General features: G+C 37.7%; 1 protein-coding gene across 15 annotated transcripts in view; it reads left to right on the top strand.

Annotated features, from left to right (window-relative positions):
* The window catches only part of Dlg2 (discs large MAGUK scaffold protein 2), a 1,969,681-nt gene that overhangs the window by 978,994 nt on the left and 968,404 nt on the right, over positions 1–22,283 (top strand). For 10 of the 15 annotated variants that reach the window (XM_021725176.3, XM_078046781.1, XM_021725174.3 and 7 more), the window contains one exon: positions 17,544–17,705. In XM_021725176.3, coding sequence (XP_021580851.2) covers positions 17,544–17,705 — 162 coding nt within the window. The remainder of the gene's footprint in view (positions 1–17,543; positions 17,706–22,283) is intronic. The other 5 variants (XM_040285028.2, XM_040285030.2, XM_040285033.2 and 2 more) reach the window with 1 other exon arrangement.

Here is a 22,283-nt window from a genome sequence, read left to right as displayed (position 1 = left end):
ATGATTCAGGTTTACTGAGAATATGGAGTAGCCATAGCTCTCACATATTCCTGACTATATAAATTAATATGTTTCTGATGACACATAACTACTTTTAAACAATTTGTTTATGCAATAAAATTAAAGGTGAATATATTCTATGAAATTCCACTCCTGGGCATATGCTGTAGAGAAATGCCTACAAAAATGTTATAACAACATTGTTATGGCTTTGCTGTTCCAGAAGGGAAAACAATAGAAATAACTAAATGTCCTACAGGGAAAACAATTAAAAGTACATTGTGATGTACTATATTGTGATATACTATACAAACTTTAAGAGAAATGAACCAGAACCTAATAAATCAACATAAAGGAATTCTACAATGTAATATGGAAAAATAACCATAAAATGATATTGCTTATATAAAGTTCCAAAACAGACAAAACCTAAACAAGTATTTTTAGGGATATTAGTCAAGGTCCACTGGAGAAACACAATGTGTGTGTGTGTGTGTGTGTGTGTGTGTGTGTGTGTGTAGGTGGGTGGTGGGGAGAGAGAGAACGAGAGAAGTTTGGTGTATGGGCTTGGAAAATCTGAAATCCATAGGGCGGGTCAGCAGGCTAGAATTGCTTGCTAGAGCAGCAATCTATGGGCAGAACAGATTCTTCCTCAAAGAAAATTCAGTTTTATTCTTAAGACCTTTCAACTGATTGAGTTAGGCCCACCTAGATTTCCTATGGTAGACTACTTAAAGTCAATGAATTGTAGATATCGATCACACTTACAAAATTCACAGCAACACTTAAATATTTGAGTACTGTGATTTAGCCAAGGTGACACATAAAAGTATCAGTCAGAGATACATACCTATATAATAAGACCACTGAAAAGAGCAGAGAAGCTAGGCATGGTGGCACACATCTGTAATCCCAGTGATTTGGAAGGCTCAGGGGAGGAGGATGAAAAATTTAAGACCAACCTCAGCAATTTAATGAGAACATGTTTCTAACTTAAAAAAAAAAAAATTGAGAATGTATCTCAGAGGCAAAGCGCCCTTGGGTTCAATCCCTAGTACTGGGGAGGAGTAGACAGATAGAACTAGGGATCAATACCTGGGAGCTTCCATTTTGTTGGTAATATTCATTTTTTAAAAAAGTGACAGTTATGAGAGAATTTGTTACATTATTCTTTATAGCTTATATGGCTATTTATATCATTTTATATGCATGAATTATTTCATAGTGAATGTTATGTATAATTTTTTTTATCACAATACAAAGTAATTGTTATCTAAGAGTGTAGTAATCACCCTGTATAATGTCGGGAGTTGGATCTTGTCCTTCCATCCTCATCTGCTTTAGCTGCTTAGGGTTGCTGCTGGGAACAGAAATACCAGTCAGAAAGAAAGACTTCTTCCGACTGGATATCATGGTTAGGCCAGACGCTCACATTTATTAAAAGGAGTTAGGGGACTATTTGCAATGAGTGACTAACAAAGAGTAGCCCAGATCTACTGTTCACAGGGCATCCGTCCTGGGGCTGGATACAGTTGTTTAAAGTTCACCAGCTAGCTGGCCTCTTCCTCTTTCCGAACAGACAAAAGATGGGCCCAGGTTGGAACTCATTTCGTTAACCGCTGTTACAAATTTGATTTTTCATTATTTACCTCTTCTGAGAAATGGTGTAAGAAGTTTGAAGGAATGAGATCCAGGTGCGTTTGGAATGCTTTGTAGGTGAGAGTCCCTGAAGTTCGTGGGCCTTTGATGCTTTCTTGCTATAGGAAGCACAGGTAGGCAAGGGCCAAGTTCACTGTCCTGCAGGCTCTTCCACCCGCCTCCCAGGCCCCAGCATGGGTCCTCTAAAAGCCTTCTGAGTGTTCTTCCCACTTCTGCCCTTTCCCTTTTGATTAGTTCTCCTTTGGCAGCCAGAGTGAGCTTTCTAAAAAACTGTGGTAGAAACCAGGCAGCAGAAAATGTTATCACATATACCATTTTTAAGTGTATTCAGTAGTGTTAATTGTATTCAGTTTGTTGGTTAACACATCCTCCGGAGCTGCTTCATCTTACAGATCTGAAACTGTATACCAATTAAATGGCTCTGTTTCTCCCACTTGCCAGTGCCTGCTAACCAACTATTCTACTTTGTCCTTCTATGAATTTCTCTACTTTAGGTGCCTCATATAAATGGAATAAAATGGCACTTGTCTTTTTTCACTGGTTTTGTTACTTAGCTAAAGTTTCCAAAGTTGGTCCATGTTGTACTATGTCTTAGCATATTATTACATATATTATATATGTGTGTGATATATTGAATGAAGTATAATATATACATTACATATATATCATATATTGTGTAATATATTAAATGAAGTATGTATATTATATATATATATATATTTTTTTTTCCTTTTTTATTGTAGTACTGGGGATCAAACCCAGGGCCTTGAGCATTGAGTGTTGATTTTATATAATATACCCAGGTAAAACCATTATTGAATAGACACCAAGATGAATATGAAAATAAAGCACAAAACTAGAAATGTGACCATGAGATAAATGAACCACAATATGTTTAAGGAAGTTGCTCATGGGTTTTACAGTTATATTTTGTGTGAATAAGAAACATATAGTGGATCTTATCAGCCTTGCCAAGGCTATTAGTATATAAGTTCAAGACGTGCAACAGTCTAATCATTCAGGTCCTATTTTCATGGGTAATAAATTTTGAATTTCAGATTTGGAATTGAATATTTCTCCCCAGCTACCCATTCTTCAAATTTCCCGAAAACTTGCAAATTAGAAGTAGTTTTCAAGTTTATCTACATTGTAGCATGTCAAGAGTCCACAGCAAATTTTAACTTTAGTCTGACACAACTGTGGAAGTAACTTTGTACCAAATAATTGTGTAAGACTCCGTACCAAATGAGTTGGAGGGCATAAATATGTGAAGCTTCCTTCAAGTATCTTAGCATCTCAAGAAGGGATTTTATGCTCTATCATCCCTTTTCAGTGACTTTCAACCTGTTGTTCCTTTGACAATATCTGTCTCTTATGCTTGAGGCCTTTTCATTCTTTAAAAAGTAACCTGAGGCATTTTATTCTCCAGGAGACTACTCCTTATACTTCTAAATCTAGGTTAAGTGCATCTCCAAAAGAACATGTGCATACTATGTTTTAATATGGTATTTCATTTATTCTAAGATGCATGTCTTATAGTTACTATCTCTGAAATCAGAGGTGTCCTAACAGTGACATTTTAGATTGGTAGCATTCATCAGTCTCGTCTACTGAAAAGGGAGCTCAATGAGAGCTGGGTCTGTGCTATCATCTCTCTAAATATCATGTGTCCATTACAGCCTTAGTGAATCATTGTAAATGACCAGTGAATAGAGAGGTGTTTGGAAAAAAAAAAATCAGTGAAGGGCAATTTCCTTGTCAGAGCAGAAAAAAAAATGAAAACAAACTCCATTTCGCATGTGGAGAATGTTACATATGAGTAAAACTTCCAAGAACAAGATATTTCACACCTGAAATTTGGGGTATATCACTTAAGACAGAAGAAGAATGAGGCAGATGAGAAAGATCCATGATTTCAGAAAAGAGCCACTTAGCTGGAATTAATGAAGTGTAAAGGCATGAAGAGGTGCAATAAGAGAGAGGACTTTAACAAGAGATTGAAAGTGGCATCAACACAGCACCAGAGTGTCCATGTCATGTCCTGGAGTAATAGCAAACTTCTGAAGGATTTGGATATGGTCAAATGTATATTTTAAAAAGTTATGTTTGGGGATATTTGTTGAATGGATTAGTTGGTATAGAGAATGCAAGCCAGAAAGCCAGTTACTGACTACTATTCACTTAACATTTATTTAGTATCTATTTAATATCTGACACAGGTTATTAAAGCAATAAACACAATCCTTTCATTCTATAAAGGCAAATAATAAAATAAACAGACAAAAACAATAAAATGAAAAACTGCTGTGTGTGTACATAGGTTTTTCTAAGTTCTGACCCCAGCCTGATGATGGGGTACAGAGACTGATAGGGGAAGTTGATAAATCACAGAGGCTCTGGAATGCTTGTCATCTTAACTAAGTCCTGGAGGGAATAAATGCAAAAGGCATCTGGGAGGTAAAAAGTGCAAAGTACCAGAGGTGATTTATTATACTAATCTAAATTGCAAATAATTTGAAATTTTGGAACTGTAGGTTTTAGGGGTGGGGTGGATAAAGATGGGAGAGGTAGAGAAGATAAGATTGGTATGCTGGAGCATGGACAGATAAGAAATGTGATTAGAAGGGGAAGTAGGAGGTAAATGCAAATATTTTGGACATAAGAAACAAGGGCCTGATAGGGGGATAAGCAATGGAAATGAGAAAAAAAGAAAAGAAAAAGAAAAAAAATCAAGAATCCTTGTTGAAATAGAATCCATTATGTTGTATTAGATTAATTTAGGCCACACCTTCTGCTTTAAGTCTTAACTCTTAGTATATTAACTCACCCAGTGTGCAAGAAATGTCCTCAGACAACCCTGGCTATAGCATCTCTGAGTTCATCAAGGGATTCTCAGTAAATCATTTGGCCTCCACTCGGATACAAAGAGTCATATTCTGCCAACTTAGTTGGATGGACCCCACTCTGGAAGACACCAGAGGGGAAATACATGGAAGGATCCTCTTCAACTGTGCAGCAGCATATTTGGTTGACAGGAAAATGGCAGTATTATTAATCAGGTCACTTCTATTTATACTTGCTCCTAATTGCATTCAGTGGTCCAACAAAAAATCAGAAGGAGGCTTGCAGACCTGAGTTTTTTAAATCAAAGGGCCAAAGTATGTGCCATGCTCAGAAGAAATGTCTGAGTCAGAAAATGAGGAATATATGATTCCGGAGAGGTGACATACTGTGAGAGTTAATGGTAGGGATAGAGATAGTAAGGCATGAACCTCAGCTTATTTACTGGCTTGTGAACAAGGTAATTTCTCTATTTTGAAGTATAAATGAAAGAAATAAAATATCTATTTTGTGAGTTTCTTATAAGGACTAAATAAATGAATATTTTTAGGCATTAATACCTATGCAGGTCATATCATTGAACTAATCTGAAAGATGACCCTGTCAGTTCTTAGCAGGATACCAAGACCAGAAAATTAAATAAGTGTAAGGATTTTCTTGATTTGTGGCCAATACCTTAAGGAAAAAAAAATAGCTTTCTGTTTTTTTTTAAATTGCTTATTAAATTGCATATTCAAACATCTAAAATAATTATAAAAATACTGTTTTTCAAAGAGCATTTTATTATATAATTTAATCTTTGGGCAATTTTAAAAACTATAACCATGGGTTACAAACAACTTTACTTGGGATATATGAATGGTGTCTGACTGCCGAAGAATCCTATTCGATTGGAACCCATTGCTAATGAGGCCACGGTTGGTTGAGGCCACACCTTCTGCTTTAATTCTCCATCCAGCCCATTTTCCAGTGTCAAGGAAAGCAGCTCATCTTGTGCTTTGGAACAAAGACCGTAAGGCAAGAACAGAGGATGGATCAAGCCCATGTGTACCATCAACAGAAACAATCTGTGTGTCCACTTGGACCACCTAGTATCTTCCCTGGAAGGGACTGTTCATGCTTGCTGTTGGGTAAAGAAAGCATGTTGTGGAAAAAAGGGAACTCTAGACAAAGAGCTATATACCTCATGCAACCAGAATTTTAGCTCTGATAGTCATATATTTTTTTTTCGTTTTTTGTTTTCTAGCATTTGAAGTTAGTGATTAGGATGAATATGCTCAATAATAATTGTATGGAATGAATGAATCATGGTGCTTCCTGTTAGGAAGAAGTTTGTCTCTGTAGTATCCAGAGGAAGCCTATGCCAGCCGGCTGCCCAGGAAAACCCAGGGCAGGCACATAGCCAACAGAAAGAATCCAGAAGGCATTCTGAGTTTGGGTGGATAAGTGGTCTCATGCTGAGGAATCAGATATGAATGAAAGGGTTTGGAAGTTACTAAACCAGTTTCAACACATATTCTGAAGTCCAGAGCCTCAAAAGGGCCAGAATAGTAGTATCAGTGAGCAGTGAAGGCCAGTTCTTTCAGCACTGGTGTCTGAAACTGCTTTCTCACTGTCAGGTGGACAGAATTGATAACCATAGGTGCATGAGGCCAAGAGCTTTGGTCTGGATAGATGCATACATTAAATATAAATAGTGTACAGAGTAGGGTTTCCTCACATATGGAAAAGAAATGGCCTCCACTGAATATTAGAGCAGTGGATCAAGGCTTTAGTAGCTCAATCTGCTTCCTTCCAAGAATGTGCTGTTTAGCAGTGATGCCATGATACTTTTGATAGCATGGTGACAAACAGCTTCCTATAATAGTGGTAAGTCTGAGTGAAGTATGTGCATGTGTGGGGGGTGGAGGTGGGGGTAGGGGCTACTCTTCTTATAAAACTGTTCTTGGAAAGGTGTGTATTTGACACTGACAGAGAAATAGGAAAAGATTTAGATTTCCTAAGTGTCCACTAGGAGTCAGGCCCTGTGCCAAAATGTTTGTGTAGTATCTCATCAATTTCCCATAGCAACACTGTCATGTATTCTTATTAGCCCGATTTTTAAAATAAGGAGTCTGTGTTACAGATAGCTTCCATACTTGCCTGAAGTAAAACTGATTTTAGTGGCAGGAACAAAATTTAAACCCAGGAAACCAAGGTGTGGGGATTTTTATCACTTGACTAAGGAGTTTGCTGACATGAACATTTCCTCTTTTCTGGGCACCAGGCATGCTGAGCCAAATAGGCATCTAGCCTTCAGTAGTGAGTGGCTCTCACAGATGCTGCAGCCTTGGCACAGCTGGGGGAGGGGAGGTTGAGTTGGACAGTGATGCCCCGGGATCTCACTGTTTTCAATTGAATCCAATGGCAGTTAACCTGGAGAATTGCTCAGACAGTATTTGAAGTTATGCTTCAAATGGACACAACTAATTGTTGGGTTCATTCTCCAATCCCTGCCAGCCTATTGCTTTCTCCAATCCCTGTTTTGATTCCTTAGACCCTCCCATAGCAAGTTGACTTCAAGTCTGGTCCCCACCAGTAAATTCATTCCTAGCTGCTCCCACTTCTTCTCAGCTGGCAATCAACTCTCTTGCACTCTTCATCTAGCTCTCAAAGTTAACTCAACTGAACTTGGATGAACCTTTCCAATGGCTGGAGAATTTTCCATTACCACAAAGCTTACAGCACGCTGGACCTTCTCCATTTCAACAAATGCTTGATCATGTCTTAGGCATTCTGCTTGGTTAATTATTTCCATCCCTCTACGTAATACATATAGCTGAAAAAAAAATGAAATTAACAGCCACCTAGAAATAAATGCTGTCAAAACACATCAGTGTGTCTCCCACTAGACTCTTTCTTTGCCTTGCAAATACTTTAATGTGTTTTATTGTGCTTTCTGAGATTGGTACACTCATCTGTGTGTTACCTGCTGGTGTGGGGTTTATAGAGTCTAGGGAAAAATGTGAGGGGTGCTTCCTTTGTATGTTGTGCTTCCTTTGTTGGTCCAAATCAATGCTAGCAGAGGATGGGAGAAGTAGGAATTTGCTTAGCTCCTTTCTTGAATATTACCACTTTTCCTTTTTTCAACTCTTGCTCTAAGAAGCATCAGCTGATATTCCTTCTCAAGAGCCTCCTAGTTGAACTGTGGATAAAATGTGAACGATTTTCCCCACTAGAGGCAAGCTCCAGAAATAACCCCACCTCATAAACTGTGCTATGGAAGTGAATCAATTTTTCATTTTATTACTGAAAATCTTACAGGGTACCATTCAAGAATCAGATCTCCTGTAGAATCCATACAGGTTCCTTGAGTATGTGCTACTTCTTGGTGAATACTCACATGAGTGTCACTCCTGAGAGCACAGAAAAAGGACGCTTAGTTAGACCTGGGTGTGCAGGGAAAACATCTGGGAAGAAATCACATGTGACCAGTTGTAAAGAAGGACAATAGCCAGATCAAAAATGGTTATGAGTCATATTAGGGGTATAGAAGACATAAAGAGTAAGGGTAGGGAGGGGCTGTGTCATTTTCATTCAGTATTGTATTCACAGCACTTTAATATGGTGCCTGCCACATAATAGGTGCTCAATAAATTCTAGTTGCATTGAGTCCAGGAGAGCTGTCAGATTAGAACAGGAAGTCAGTGTGATAAATTAGTAAGTGAATTCTGGTTGTAGGCTTTGAAGAAATTGTAAACAAAAAACAATGTTTTCTTTAATTGGTTGTTTTTTAAGATTTCTAAAATTGTTTACAATCAAATAAAACATATAATATTCCAGTAAAAAGATCATAGTTGACATTGACTGCCTACTAGATCACAGACAATCTGCCGAATGCCTTTTATGAATTCTTACTTGTCCTTCTTAAACCTTCCTTGAGATGAGTACCCTTGAATTTTTATGGTGAGGATACCAAGTCTCAGAGTTGAGCAATAGGCTGGCAATTGATCCATGCAGTCTCTCCAGAACTTGCCCTCTTAGCCACTACCTTAAAACTGAGATTTTAGAAAGTTATGCTAGTTCAATGACCTAAGGAGTATAAAGATGAAAGAGGCTGTAAATGCTCATTCATATTTTTCTCGATTCTGCTGACAGAATTAGCCATCTGAAACCATATTTTTTTTATTATTATTATTATTATTATTATTATTATTTTATGAAAAGCCAGCAAAGTGCAAAAGTCTTCAGACTTCAAGAAAGGAGAATATTAACCTTTTGTTAAGCATCTATTATATGCCAGGAATACAGTGTCTCATTCAATTTTCATCCTATTCCAAGGTAGATAACTTTATTCCTGGTTTGTAACTTCAGTAAACAAAAGCTCCAAGCTATACAGCAACTTGAAAAATGTCTCGCAGGTAGCAAATGGTATAATGAGAATTTGAACTCAAATGTTCTTATTTTTCTGAAGCCAGAATTCAGGCATGTTCCATTATATTGGGCTGCATCCTGCAGTTAGAGAACTGTGTTGGTTTGAAACACAGCTTTGCCATTTAGCATTTTGGAGACTCTCATACTGTTTTCTTATTTGGAAATCAGAGTGACAATGCCATCTTTATGCAATTCTTGCATAAAGAATTGCTTGGGACAATGTTTCTGAAAATGCTATCTAAATTGTAAGAAAACAACCTTGAATATGTGAGGTCTTATACAAATTCATTTGACAATGCCAAACCCATTATTTTCCCAGATCAAAGGTCTGTGGTTCCATTCTGATTTGCTCAGAGAGCCTGAGCTCTGTTTAATTCTGCAATTACCTCTCCTGGGGAAGCCTGGCCTCCCCACAGCTGGCCTTTCTGAGTTTTAGGGAAGAAACTGTACCTCCCACCAGGCTTACTTTCCAGCCTCTTCAGTGCACAGATGGAGGGCAGCACTGAGTTAGAGTAAGTTCTCTCTTGATTATTTAAATCATCAGTTCTTTAAAAAGAATCTTAAGATCCATTAAATATTCATGGAAGCATCCTTCCTGGCAGCTTCTCCATTGTAGGTAATTACAGAGGGTTTAAAATATCTGACGTTGCTTGGAAGCACACAAAGCTCTGTCAGCTGCAAGCAGACAGCTGATTTGTAATTTAATTAACATCCTGGCTTGTCCTGTTCTTTGTGGCAAAAAGCAGGAAAGTATTTCCTTTCATTTGTGAATTTTGTTTGAAAAAATTCAAATGAAACACCTGGAAGAGCTTTTCATCTCTCACATCAGTCCTGTTCCTTATATCCTGCTCCAAATCTGGAAAAACAATTCCACTTTCAAGTGTTCTTTGGGCCAGCTGTATGGATGACTGTGGGTCACTTTTTAAAAGGGCAATTTCACTTGGGGAAGATGTGTGTGTAATCAGCAAGCTTTGACCCACTTTTATTAGGTCTTTGAGAAATACATAGATTTTGAAATAGATTTGGCTAGACTACTTATTTATTCAACAAACATTGATGGAAGCCCTACTTAGGAGGCACTAGAGGACAGCAGTAAACCAAGCAGGTAGGTTTTCCATTCCCAAGGAGTCCTCCTTGAGGAAGGGACAGTGAAAATGATACAGTCCTGTCTTGCACTTCCTCCCCCCATTTTCCTTCTACCTAACCTCACTTCCACACAATTATTAACAGATAACCATTCTGGGGGGAGAAAAGAGAACCCTGCTCCAGCCAGATTATCACTCAGAGGATGTATTTTAAAGAAATGAATATAAATGCTCATCTGTCCACTGTATTCAACATTCCTTTAACTTCTCATTTCATCTTTTTCCTTTTTGTAACCCATGTTCTCCCTCTTGCCAGGGAGACAGTGAGTTGGATAGAGAATGCAGAAGGTGCATAAAGGAGATGGGACACAGATGACAGACAAGCCAAGGCTCCTAGAAGATTGCTCCCTTTTAGTTGAGACCTCCTTCCACTTAGTTGAGAACGATGCCGTAGGCAGACAGAGGGAGCTAGAGAGCTGACTGTCTACCGACTGCACAGATCTCAACTAAGTGGAATTCCTAAAAATAAACCTCAAGGTGTCTAAACAAAATATATTCCTCAACATAAGAAGGTGACTGGCAGGGTCTGGAAGGGAATACTCAATTGAGAAACTTTTGAGATGAAGGGAAAACCCTTAATTTTGCACATACTTAATTTTTTGAGACTGCTTCTTTCCCTCCTTGGTTTTCTCTCTTTTCTGAGCTTTATTCACGGATTTCTTAGGGCACATCACTTCCTTTGCAAATATGTTATTTTTTCTTTCTTTTTTAAAAACAGTTTTCATACTTTTCTGAAATATGTTCTTTCATCCTCAGTGCCTTTTGTTTTTGAGATAGTGAGACAGGAGCCTGCTGAGTTGCTTAGGGCCTCATAATTGCTGAGGCTGGCTTTGAGTTTGTGATCCTCCTGCCTCAGCCTCCTGAGCCACTGGGATTACAGGCATGTACTGCTGCACCCAGCTCAAAGCATATTTTTAAAACCAAGAAGTTTTCTTCCAGTAGAAGCATTAAGTCAGTCAATCTGGTCTATTGGACACAAACTATGTAGTATTGTGGCTTGATCACTGTGCAGAAGGCAAAGTACCCTAGATTATATAGAGGAAGATAAGGCTTTACCCACAGAACCCTATTTGCCAATATAGTTAACAGAGGTAGCAGAACTAACATATTATAGTATTTCCTAAATGGCAGGCTTTGTGTAAGAAAGTATAATCATTTCTTAATTTTGGATCTGCTTCATAATGTTACAAGTCTTAAATAGAATGATTTGTTTAACATAGTAAGTGTTCATGGATAATATCTGCTAATTGTTAGGTATTATAATTTACTGACTATTCCTGAGTTCTCTGCAGCTTTTGATTTGTGTTCTCTCTCCCTGTATGTCTCTCTATTTCTCTCTCTCTCCCTCTCCCTCCCTTCCTCCCTCCCTCTCCCTTTCCCTCTCCCACCCCCTTTTTTTCTATTTCTGTCTCTGCCCCTGTCTCCTCTCATGATTTTCTTTCCTTTCTCTTTCTCTTCTCACTCATCAGTATAGTGCCAACTCTTGCTGCAAGGGGAACATGGAGTGCTTTTTATACAGCAACAGAGTTAAGATCAGATTTTCCTTATGAGTCCTTGAAAGATTTCCACTTCTGCATCCATTATGTGTTGTGCCAGCATATAACCACCTTCCATACAGTGTCAGAGAATCTCTGTTGATGGATCAGAGATGTATAGTATCTTGTGTTTGAATTCTGGGCAAATTAGGATGACTCTGACTAATATAGGCATCAGCAGATGTATTGTGCATAGTGTGGTTAGACATTTTAGCAATTGTCCATTCATGGGGGAGCTTGTGGTAGGAAAAGAATATGAGTTAGGCACATTGGCGCATGTCTGTAATTCCAGCAGCTTAGGAGGCTGAGGCAGGAGGATCGCAAGTTCAAAGCCAGCCTCAGGAAAAGTGAGGCTCTAAGCAACTCAGTCAGACCCTGTCTCTAAATAAAATCCAAAATAGGGCTGGCGATGTGGCTCAGTGGATGAGTGCCCCTGAGTTCAATCCCCAGTATTCCCCCCCACACACACACACAAAAGAAAGAATATTAGTACAGTTGCATGCAATTTCTTCTTGGTGGGCTCTTTGATCTTGTTGTTCAGCTTATTAAGATTAATTCCATTAACTTGCATTTATTAGTCTCTTACTTTGCCTCAGTTGTCATGTAGGCCCTGGGGACTCAGAGATACATATGGCTCCATATGTGCCCTGAGGCATTCAGGAGCTAGTGGGAGAGACAGGCATATGCACAGGTCATTACAACATTTAACTGTTATTCCCTGACAGAAATCTATCCAGAACACTGTAGAAGCATACCAGAAGGACACATTTTCCATCTTAACCTCCAGAGAATACTTCTGAGGAGGTAACATTGATCTGATTATCTAGAGCCTGAAAAAGGTTTGCCTGTTGGAGTCCCAAGTTGGGGAGAGGGTTAAGCAGAAGAGGACAGAATTCCAGAATTTAGAGACAAAATATTCCAAGACAGGGAGACACAATAAAAGCCCTTCACCTGCCTTATGCATCACTTCCAGTACTGCTGGAAGAGGAATGATCTGTTTACAAAGGTTCTTTCACTGAAGAGTCCCTCACCAAACAGATGTGAGGAATTCCTTTAAAGATCTCTTCTTTGTAGCCACTGCAGAAACCTTCAAAGGTGCCCAGATTGACATTAGCACATCCTAGTATGAGAGGTGACGTAGGTTTCCCTCAACATTAGACTGATACTTGAATCAGCCTCTGACCTCTGATCTCCCTTGTTAGTTGATTTTTAAGACTTCTTAAAAGTGCTAAATTTTGGTGAGCAGACAATAGCATCTGCTACAATTCATTTCAAGATAAAGGTAACTTCCAAAGATCTTTGAGTCCTATCCAACTTAGAAGACTAAGTGCTATAGATCTAGAGTCAGACAAATATATCTTTGAAACCTGGTTAACGACTCAGCAGGTAGGTAGCCTTGTGGGGGGAGGGGGACTATCAGAGCCCCAGAATAACACCTGTCTGTCTCTCAGATTTGATGATATATAAAAAGCATTCAGTATGCCCTGTGGCACATTAATTAGGACAAATATTATCATTTTTTAATATTGAAGTAGCATTAGGATTAGTATTTCTATTAATACAAGCATCGTCATTACCATAATTGTTAATATTAATTTTAACATTACAAATTAAAAACTTCAGTTCAACCAAAGAAAGTCAAGTTTTGAATCTTAGCCCAGAAATTCTACTGTACCATATCAGGATGATTATTTTGGACGATTCTGTTTGAGTTAAAGATGGTACTTCCTCATTAGTTTTTCTCATCTCTTGTCATCTATGCAGAAAACTGAAAGAAAACAAAGTAAATAGGAGGGGGAATATCTGGCTATCACTGGCAGAGTATCATTTAGGTTTAAGGTCTCATGGATGGCTCCCTATTGTGTATAGAGAATGAAGTCTGCCTTTGGCCTTTTTCCTAACATGCTGTAATGCATATCCAGAACTTTATCCAACGAGACCTAAGATAGGTGTCTGACTTATGGAGACAGTTCCCAGGGGGAAAATGCCTAAGAAGTTAAAAAGGCAACAGAGCTCTTCAGGAGTATATGTTCACATGCAGTCTAGCTTTAGGCTAGTCCCAGATCCACTTTGCAGTGTTTTGCACAACAGGGTTTATCTCAACACAAGGCATGGAAGAGGAGGTTCTAGCATAACTCAAGCAAGAGAGGAGATTTCCATCACCCAAGGACAATCTTCCTGAGAAGTATACATATATGAGCCTTGAATTCCTTTACCCAAGAGGATTTCTGTGAATTTTGGTGAGCAGACAATAGCATCTGCTACAATTCATTTCAAGATCTCACTGTTCCTTCAAATACCACCCCCTCCTATCACATATCTTTTCTACACATGTTATGCTTTTTTTGAGAATATCCTTTATCTCTTTCAATATCATTTGAGATCCTGTTTTAAACTAGAAAATCTCACTCAAAGTTGTTGATAGCCCATTTCTTCTCCCACAGAACACAATTTATACTTGTAGTCATTATCAATGTGTATGGAACCTTAGCTATGCACATGTACAACTCACTGAAAATGTATCGTCTTTTCAAGGAGGAAGTCCTCTGTTCTTTTCTCGGTATATATTACTGAAATGAATGAAGAGGTGGGAGATATATTTTAGAGTATGATGTCCTTTAAGTTTGTGTCAGGCAAATATATGGTTCTCTTTTTGCTTGAACCTGGGTTCCTAACAGCTTATAATGAAAGAAGAGGCATTTAATAACAAACTAGTTTTGTGCCTTATGTAACTAACACCCATTTCATCCATTTATAACTTTATTCAACATTTATTGAGCATCTATGATGGGTATTTGACTAAGAACTGAGAATGAACACCATCAGTGTGGTTTGAGATCACAGAAAATCTTAGAGTTCATTGGAAAACAAAAACTGCAACAATAAAAATGTACAAATGTATAGCATATATATTGTGATTGGGGGGAACAAAGAGTGCTATGAGACCACTCACAGATGAAGTTTTAGATATCTGATGCACAAAATGGCTAATATAATTAAGACCACAGAACCAAACACTTAAGAATGGTTAAGATGGTAAAAATTTATGGTATCTGTGTTTTGCCACAGATTTTAAAAGACATTTTAAGAAACTGGAAGTTATGATGTTTATATTTATTCCACAATAAATTAGGTGAGAGTAGTAATATAAAGAATTCAGAAGTGACAGTGTTCTGCTCATGTAGCAATACTGGGGACAGTTAAGGAAGAGCAAAGAAGCTTGAGCCCTGTTGCATAGGTGGTGGGAGCCAATGCAGTGTTTTAGGAAGCATTTTTCAATTTCTTAAAACTATTCAGAAAGTCACCTGTTACAATATAGAGAATGGATGGCAAAGGGCAGTCCCAAAGGCAGTCTAGATAGTCAAGAGGCTGGTGCTGGCCCACCTGGGAGCTGATATGAGCCTAAATGTGCAGGTGTTGGTGGTGGGTGGTAGTGGGGTTCGTAGTAGGTAAAGAGGGAAGAGACTCAAGAATTATTTAGGATTGGGCTGGGGATGTGGCTCTAGTGGTAGTGCACTCACCTGGCATGCTTGCGGCCCAGGTTCGATCCTCAGCACCACATACAAACAAAGATGTTGTATCTGCCGAAAACTAAAAAATAAATATTAAAAAATTCTCTCTCTCTCTCTCTCTCTCTCTCTCTCTCTCTCTCTCTCTCTCTTTCTCTCTCTCTCTCTCTCTTTCTTTCTCTCTCTCTCTCTCTCTTTTAAAAAAGAATTATTTACGATATAAATTATGCAGACTTAGTTACTTGTTAAATTGATCCTTGGTATGGTGTGAAAGAAAAGAGAGAATCAAATTGACGCCTGCTTTTCTGGCTCAGGTGACTGCATGGATAGTAGTGCCTCCATGAGGGAAAATTGAAAAAGGGGGCAGATGTAGAGGTAGACATGCTGTAAGTGAGAGAAACTAAAATGGGTATCTGTAGCATATTATTTTCACTCCCAGTGAAAGTCTAGCTGATCAATAATAAATGTAAAGCATTGATCCTTGTTACTGAATTTAAAATTAAAATATCCGATTACCTTCCCAAATTGTTTATAGGATTAAAAAAAAGGATATTTCAGTTCAAAAAATGTTCCTCATTTTATTGGAATATCTCAGTGACCTTTTTTGTACCAAGCTGCCAATTCAGTTATCAGACTTGGGCTTCATCTCCTTTTGGAGGTAGACAAGGGACTAGTGATAGTAGAAAGAAAATTCAGGTTATCCATTCAGATAGGGTCCCAGCTCTGATGTCTAGCTAGGTGAACTTGGAAAAGTCCCTTAATTTCTCTGTCAGTTTTGTTGTAGGTGAAAGGGAACAACATAACTAAGCATGGTTGCAATGGAAGAAGTATGTGAGTGTCCTTTGCAAACTGCAAAGAACATGACAGGTTAAGTTGTACTTTGTGTTTTGGAACTAAGGCTATCACATGAAGGTTCCATGGAAAACAAAAATACTGATGACCAGTTTCTGATTAAAAGGGGACAGAATACAAACCCTGAGTTTGTTATCATTAAAGTCAGATTATGAGTCACACTGAGAGCTAATGTCCAAGAAGCATGTTTTTCATCTCAGAAATAAATAATAAAAACATGCTTGATTTTTGTAAGAAGATGTGTTGTTTTTGATAACCTCATGTGATAAATAACTGCGGATGATAACCATGATGGAGCACTGAGAAAAGAGACTAGACAGTGTGGTTAAGCCTGATGGCATTACGATGCTTGGATCCCTGTTCCTAATACCCCTGTGTCATGCAAGGCAAAGCAAACGAACACATTATTAACAAGAACGGGGGTCAGATGTAGAACATTGCTTTATTCTTTCCCAGGTAGGTCAGTAACCTTGAAACAATGGGACTCTAAAGTCACAGGTCCAAGGGGATAGGGGAAAGAAGCAGGAAAGGCAGGTAGATGACTTGGAGAAGCAAATCTACTTGGAAGACTCAAATTATGGTCTTTTTTCTTTCTTTCTTTTTTTTTTTTTTTTTGAGAACACTTTTACTGTTATAGGCATGTCAAAGGAAGACAGTTCAGAAAAGAGGTAAAGGGAGCCAGGTATGGTGGTACCTGACTGTAATCCCAGTGGCTTGAGAGGCTGAGGCAAAAGGATGGAGAGTTCAAAGCCAGCTTCAGCAACTTAGCAAGACCCTAAGGAACTTAGCAAGACAGTGAGACCCTGTCTCAAGTGAGGGGAAAAAAGGCTGGGGATGTGGCTCAGTGGTTAAGCACTCCTGGGTTCAATTCCCTGGTACCACAAAAACAAAAATAAAAATGTTAAAGGGAACAAGAGAGAAGGAAAGATTCTCTCTCTCTCAGTAATCATTAGGAGCAGGACGTTTGCTTATAATTTTTAAGCACTTTCAAAGCTAGTTTCATTCCTAGAAGTTGTGATCATTTGTCCTAGAATCTACCTAACCCCAATCAATACTACTTCATAGAGGATGAAGTAATGGAAGGATAGTTTAGTTTGTCTTCCCTTTCAAGCTAATACAAATAAAGTGGGGGGCAAACCTTTTTCCTCATTTCCAAGGGAACTTGAATCTTTCACAAATTCCAATACAATATTAAACTTTCTGAATGAGATATATCAGGATTCCATTGCCTGCCTTGGTACTTTTTCTTCTCCATACATCATCTAGGATTTTTAGCACATGATTAGCTACTCTGGTCATTGGGAAGGATCCCCCTCCCCTACTGATGTGTATTTTCTCGTCGTTCGTCATTTGTTGTCACATATCTGTAGCTCACAAATGGAGTATATTGTCAGGCAAAAATAAATCATCACGTTTATTTATGTTGATGGTTAATTCAGCTTTGTTTACACTTGAGCTGGTTTATGATGACCATTAAGAGTCTGCAGTAAAATGTTCTTGGTAAAATCAAGAATTTGAAGTCCAGACTGAATTCTTTGTAAACACTTATAAATTGTTTTCTTTCTTCCTTTTTTTTTTTTTTCTCCTAGAAGTATCGATATCAAGATGAGGATGCTCCACATGATCATTCCTTGCCTCGGCTAACTCATGAAGTAAGAGGTCCAGAACTTGTGCATGTATCAGAAAAGAACCTGTCCCAAATAGAAAATGTCCATGGATACGTTTTACAGTCGCACATTTCTCCCCTGAAGGTAAGTTATGTTGCTCTTCAGATTATTTTATAGCTGGTTTTGGTGGTCAGTGTTTATTGTTAAGGAAGATGTTTGCTGGCCTCATAAAATGAGGGTCTTTTAAAACATAGTAGTGATCACTGATTACTGAAGGGTCTTTCTGAGATTTAGAAGCTAACCTGATATTTCTGGGACATATTTTTATTACAGTTTTTTGAATGTCTGCAAAATACTCAGTTGCTGAGAGTGGGCTAAGGAAAGAGCCAAGGGTGACAAATTGAGAGGAAAAATAAATCATCTACATATTTTAAAAAATAAAACAAGAATACACCATGATTTATCTCAAATACTTTACCTCATCAGCATTCCTGATCTCAGGCAAAACAAAGAAAGTAAATATGTCATGATCACACCTAGTGATTACCTTACTCTTCAAACTAAAAACGAAGATATGTGAATTGGCTCATCAACACCTCTATTTTTTACCAAAGGAAATTGTTTACCAGATTTCTTTCTATTTGGTGTCATACTTTTCCCAACACTGTCTACCTTTTTATTTAATTATAAACAATATCTTGATGAATGGTATTTGATAAGAAGAGGACATTAGAATTAGAATTTTGTGTTCCTTAGCTGTCTTTTTCTTTACAGGGTACTGGATTTTGTGCTTTAGATAAAAAGCTTATAAATGCAAATTAAAATTTAGAAAGAAAAATAGAATTAATGCTGTAATTTAAGAGACTTGAAATGATGTGGGAGGAAAAAAAAAAAAACAACCTGTCAATTAACCCCTTAGTTAAAAATTTTCTTTACTAGCCAGAACATTCATTTTTATCAGCACTTTCACGTAGCTCTGCAACAATAAAAAAAATAGAGTCACAAAAGTGGCTCTAATGCTTTCTGGGTCCTTGTTATCAAAGATATCAAAGATATCAAAGAAAGGTTGAAGTGTGTTTAGTGTAATTCTAGGCTTTGGTACATTTTAATTGCTCTGAGATCCTAAACATCTTTTCAAATAAACAAGCTGCAATTATCACCAATAAATTAAAATATTGGACCAATTGTCAAATTTTATTAAATAATATATAAATTTTCATTTCATATGTTCCTTTGATAATGTATAAAAATATATAAATATTGTGCTTCTAGGATTCATTATGCATCTTTCTAGGATTTTTCTGAAAATCATTGAAAGACTAAGTATGTTTAATTGGAGGACTTAAAAGATTAAGGGTTGAGGGTCAGGGGAGTTACCTTTCTACCTCAAGAGAGCTCTCATGTGGAAAACATAACATTGATATCATATAGAGGGCAGAAGCAGATTCACTGTGCAAAACTCACAGGAATGTATATTTGGGATCATTACAAAAGCACAGCTCCTGACAGAGCTACCAAAGCAGGTGTGGACTATTTCACATAGACTTCTTTTTGTTCCTGGAAATCTTCTGGGCCTGGATGATGACCAGTGTATTTGTGGAAAGACTTTACCAGAAGGGTGAACAAAACCATCTCCATGCTTCTGTCTGAATCTACGAATCCATAATTCTGCTCTGTGTTCAGATCAAACTTCCCTTCTTTAAGGATCCTTTAATCTTTACAAACAAATGCTGACCTCTGTTCTGTGTGCTGACCCCTGTAAGTTGAAGAAGGACAGAGCTGAAAGATTGGATTGAGAGCACTTGTCTTTCAGTTTTATTTTTTCTAATTGGTTCAGAGACTCCTTATAAGAATCTCCCTCAAGCCTCCCTTCCTTTCCTTCTTTTCAACTTCTTTCTCCTTTTCAACGTTTCCTCCTTAATCAGCTCTAGAGCACAGTTCCTAAAGGACTTTAGACCTAGTAGAATAATCAAGACTCATCTAAAGCTAACCTGGTTACCATAAAATAAAAACATACACATGATCAATAGTTATCTGAACGTCCAGCAAGTTTGGATGATTATGTCATTCCTTATGACAAACAATATCTCATTTTAAAAATGTATTTTAGTGTTGGGGAGAAAATTTGCTTTTTATGAAGATCAGATCTCAGTTTTATTAAAGAATTTTTCTTTCTTTCTTTTCTTTCTTTCTTTCTTTTTTTATTCCTTGCCTTTCAGGAATCTCAGAATTTGATGTCTTAAACTTCAGTATTTTTTCTTAGCTTGGGGTTTCTGTTATATTTATTTCCCTTCTAACTTATTTCTACTCCCTTCTTTTTGAAAGTTTTATTGGTTTTATGAGTTTACTATAGTAGTATTTTTTATTGGAGAATCTTATGTCCATTTTAAAAAGTAACCACCTATGAATAATAAACTCCTGATATGAAACACCGAGGTTGATTTTTGGAAATACCACTTCAGTGCCATGGCCCCCAGGTAATTTGAAGAGGAAAGAAAGGTGAATTCATCCAGGCCTTCTGCATTTAGGCTTTGAAATTCCTATTTGGGGTTGAGGACTTTTTCCTCACAACTTTCTGTGTGGTATTATTTATATTAAACAAGATATGCTTTTACATTGTGTTAGTGAAGATGCTTTGTGTACCTTTCCTTTATCCTTAATGGTGATGGGAATAAATGTATACAATTTTTTTTCCAGATAAAGAATTGAACCCTGTTTTGTTTGGTATACCAAATTCTGTGATATAAATTCTCCCATTATGTCTGATTTAAGTTACAACTTAAAGCTACTATTTCTATATTTGGAAAGACAGGAACATGAGGTTCTTACCAGCTGGTATGAGCAAGCTCTAGCTAGCACTGCACTGTCAGGTTCAAGCATATGCATTTTTATAACTATAGAACAGATTTTCTAATCAGCTTGTTAAGATGTTATCATATTATCACAATTCAAGTGTTTGGAAAACTTGCCATGATTAAAACCTGATGTGTTATTTTTCCACAAAGAAAGCCTCTTAGAATCAGGGGAATGCGAAGAAGGTACATATTCTCAATTAGACCTGTCATATTTTGAACCTCTTTGCCTCCTTTGATCTGCCTAGTGTTCTTAGGTAAGCACTAAAAGACAGAAGAGGTGGCAAATCACACAATCAGGTAATGGCCCTAGAATCCTGCTGAGAAGAAAATGGGGCTGTCTATTGCTAATTAGGAATTTACACGTGGCATTCCTAAACTGAGTGTGGGATTACTGGATAAGAGTTTAAATGTTGCATTGAGTAGGTTCTGAATCATTAGCTCAGTAATCTCCTTGTTGCAGGTTTGTTATCCTTTCTTCCATCATTGAATATCATTTGAGGCCTCAGTTCTAAGATTTATCTGTCCATGGTGCGCTCTGGATGCTTGTGTGATAAATGCGCTTGCTTAGCCTGCTTTCATTAGAGCCCCTGGGCCAGTGTGAAGTATGGAGTCAGAAGGAGAAATGCAATTTAGGAGTGAATACAAGGGAATTTGTTTTCCTTGCCACAAGATGGGGATGCTTTCACTTCAGATGCTACCTGGAATCTTCCACAAAAGAAACTGGCCTATAATAAAGCATGAGAATCTTTTTCTTTTCTTTTCTCTTCTTTTCCAGTTTAAATGTGTTCAGTAAATACTGAGTGCCTGGTATGAGCACTAGGTGATGAGGAGACAAAAAAGAGTAAAAAAATGGATTTAAATATCTATATTACTCTCTTAGGGAATTTGTATTAAAATTATTTGTTACTTGATCTTACTTTGCAATAGGAATTCAGATTCTTCCAGCTTAAATACTGTGGGACTCCAGGCACCTGGAAGTATACCTTATACAGAGTATTTGAGGGGCGGGGGGAGTCTCAAGTGTGCTTGAGGATGACAATATAGAGAACTTGTAGGCAGAATGATAACAAAGTATACTTTTACTATATTTTTTTTTTTTTTTTGCTGGAGTTCCCAGGGTTTCACCATAGGAGAATATGCATTAGCTAAGAGAGTGGTAGATCCTGCACAGAGCCTTTTCTATTAACTCTTGCACAAGTCCACTTGCTTAAGATATCCTATGGCACATGGACTTTGTAACTCTTACTTAGTATTTTAAAATATTTTCTTATTCTAATGTCCTAAGTACTTTTGGGGGGCAGGGGGTACTAGGGATTGAACTCAGGGGCACTTAACCACTGAGCCACATCCTCATCCCTATTTTGTATTTCATTTAGAGACAAAGTCTCACTGAGTTGCTTAATGCCTCACCCCTTGGGGGTGACTTTGAACTTGCAATCCTCCTGTCTGAGCCTCCCGAGCCACTGGGATTACAGGCATGCGCCACTTCGCCCATCTTGTTATAACTACTTTTTGTTGAACTAGATCATCTGCTTTCCTCTTCACAGGACATTTGTTTTACTCTTATAAATGTATACATTCCCATGAACTGGGCTACATCTTACTTTGTTTCGTTTTCCTTCTTATTCCCTCATTGGTATCTGTCATGAAACTAGACTAGCATTTCTTAAAGTAGGATTCGTGGACAAGAATGGGATCAAAATTGGAAGTGTTGCTCTGCATGTATGTATAATATGTCAAAATACATCCTACCATTATGTCATAAAAAAAAGTAGGCTTGGTGGGATTTTTGTCTGCATTATAAAGAAAATAAGAGGATGGATGTTTAAACACATTAGGGGAGTTAATCCATTAATTAAGGATTTCT

This window comes from Ictidomys tridecemlineatus, chromosome 4, assembly GCF_052094955.1.
Source record: "Ictidomys tridecemlineatus isolate mIctTri1 chromosome 4, mIctTri1.hap1, whole genome shotgun sequence".
NCBI classification, from domain to species: domain Eukaryota; kingdom Metazoa; phylum Chordata; class Mammalia; order Rodentia; family Sciuridae; genus Ictidomys; species Ictidomys tridecemlineatus.
The sequence above is the reverse complement of the archived record's forward strand: the minus strand, read 5'-3'. Positions and strand labels throughout refer to the sequence as shown.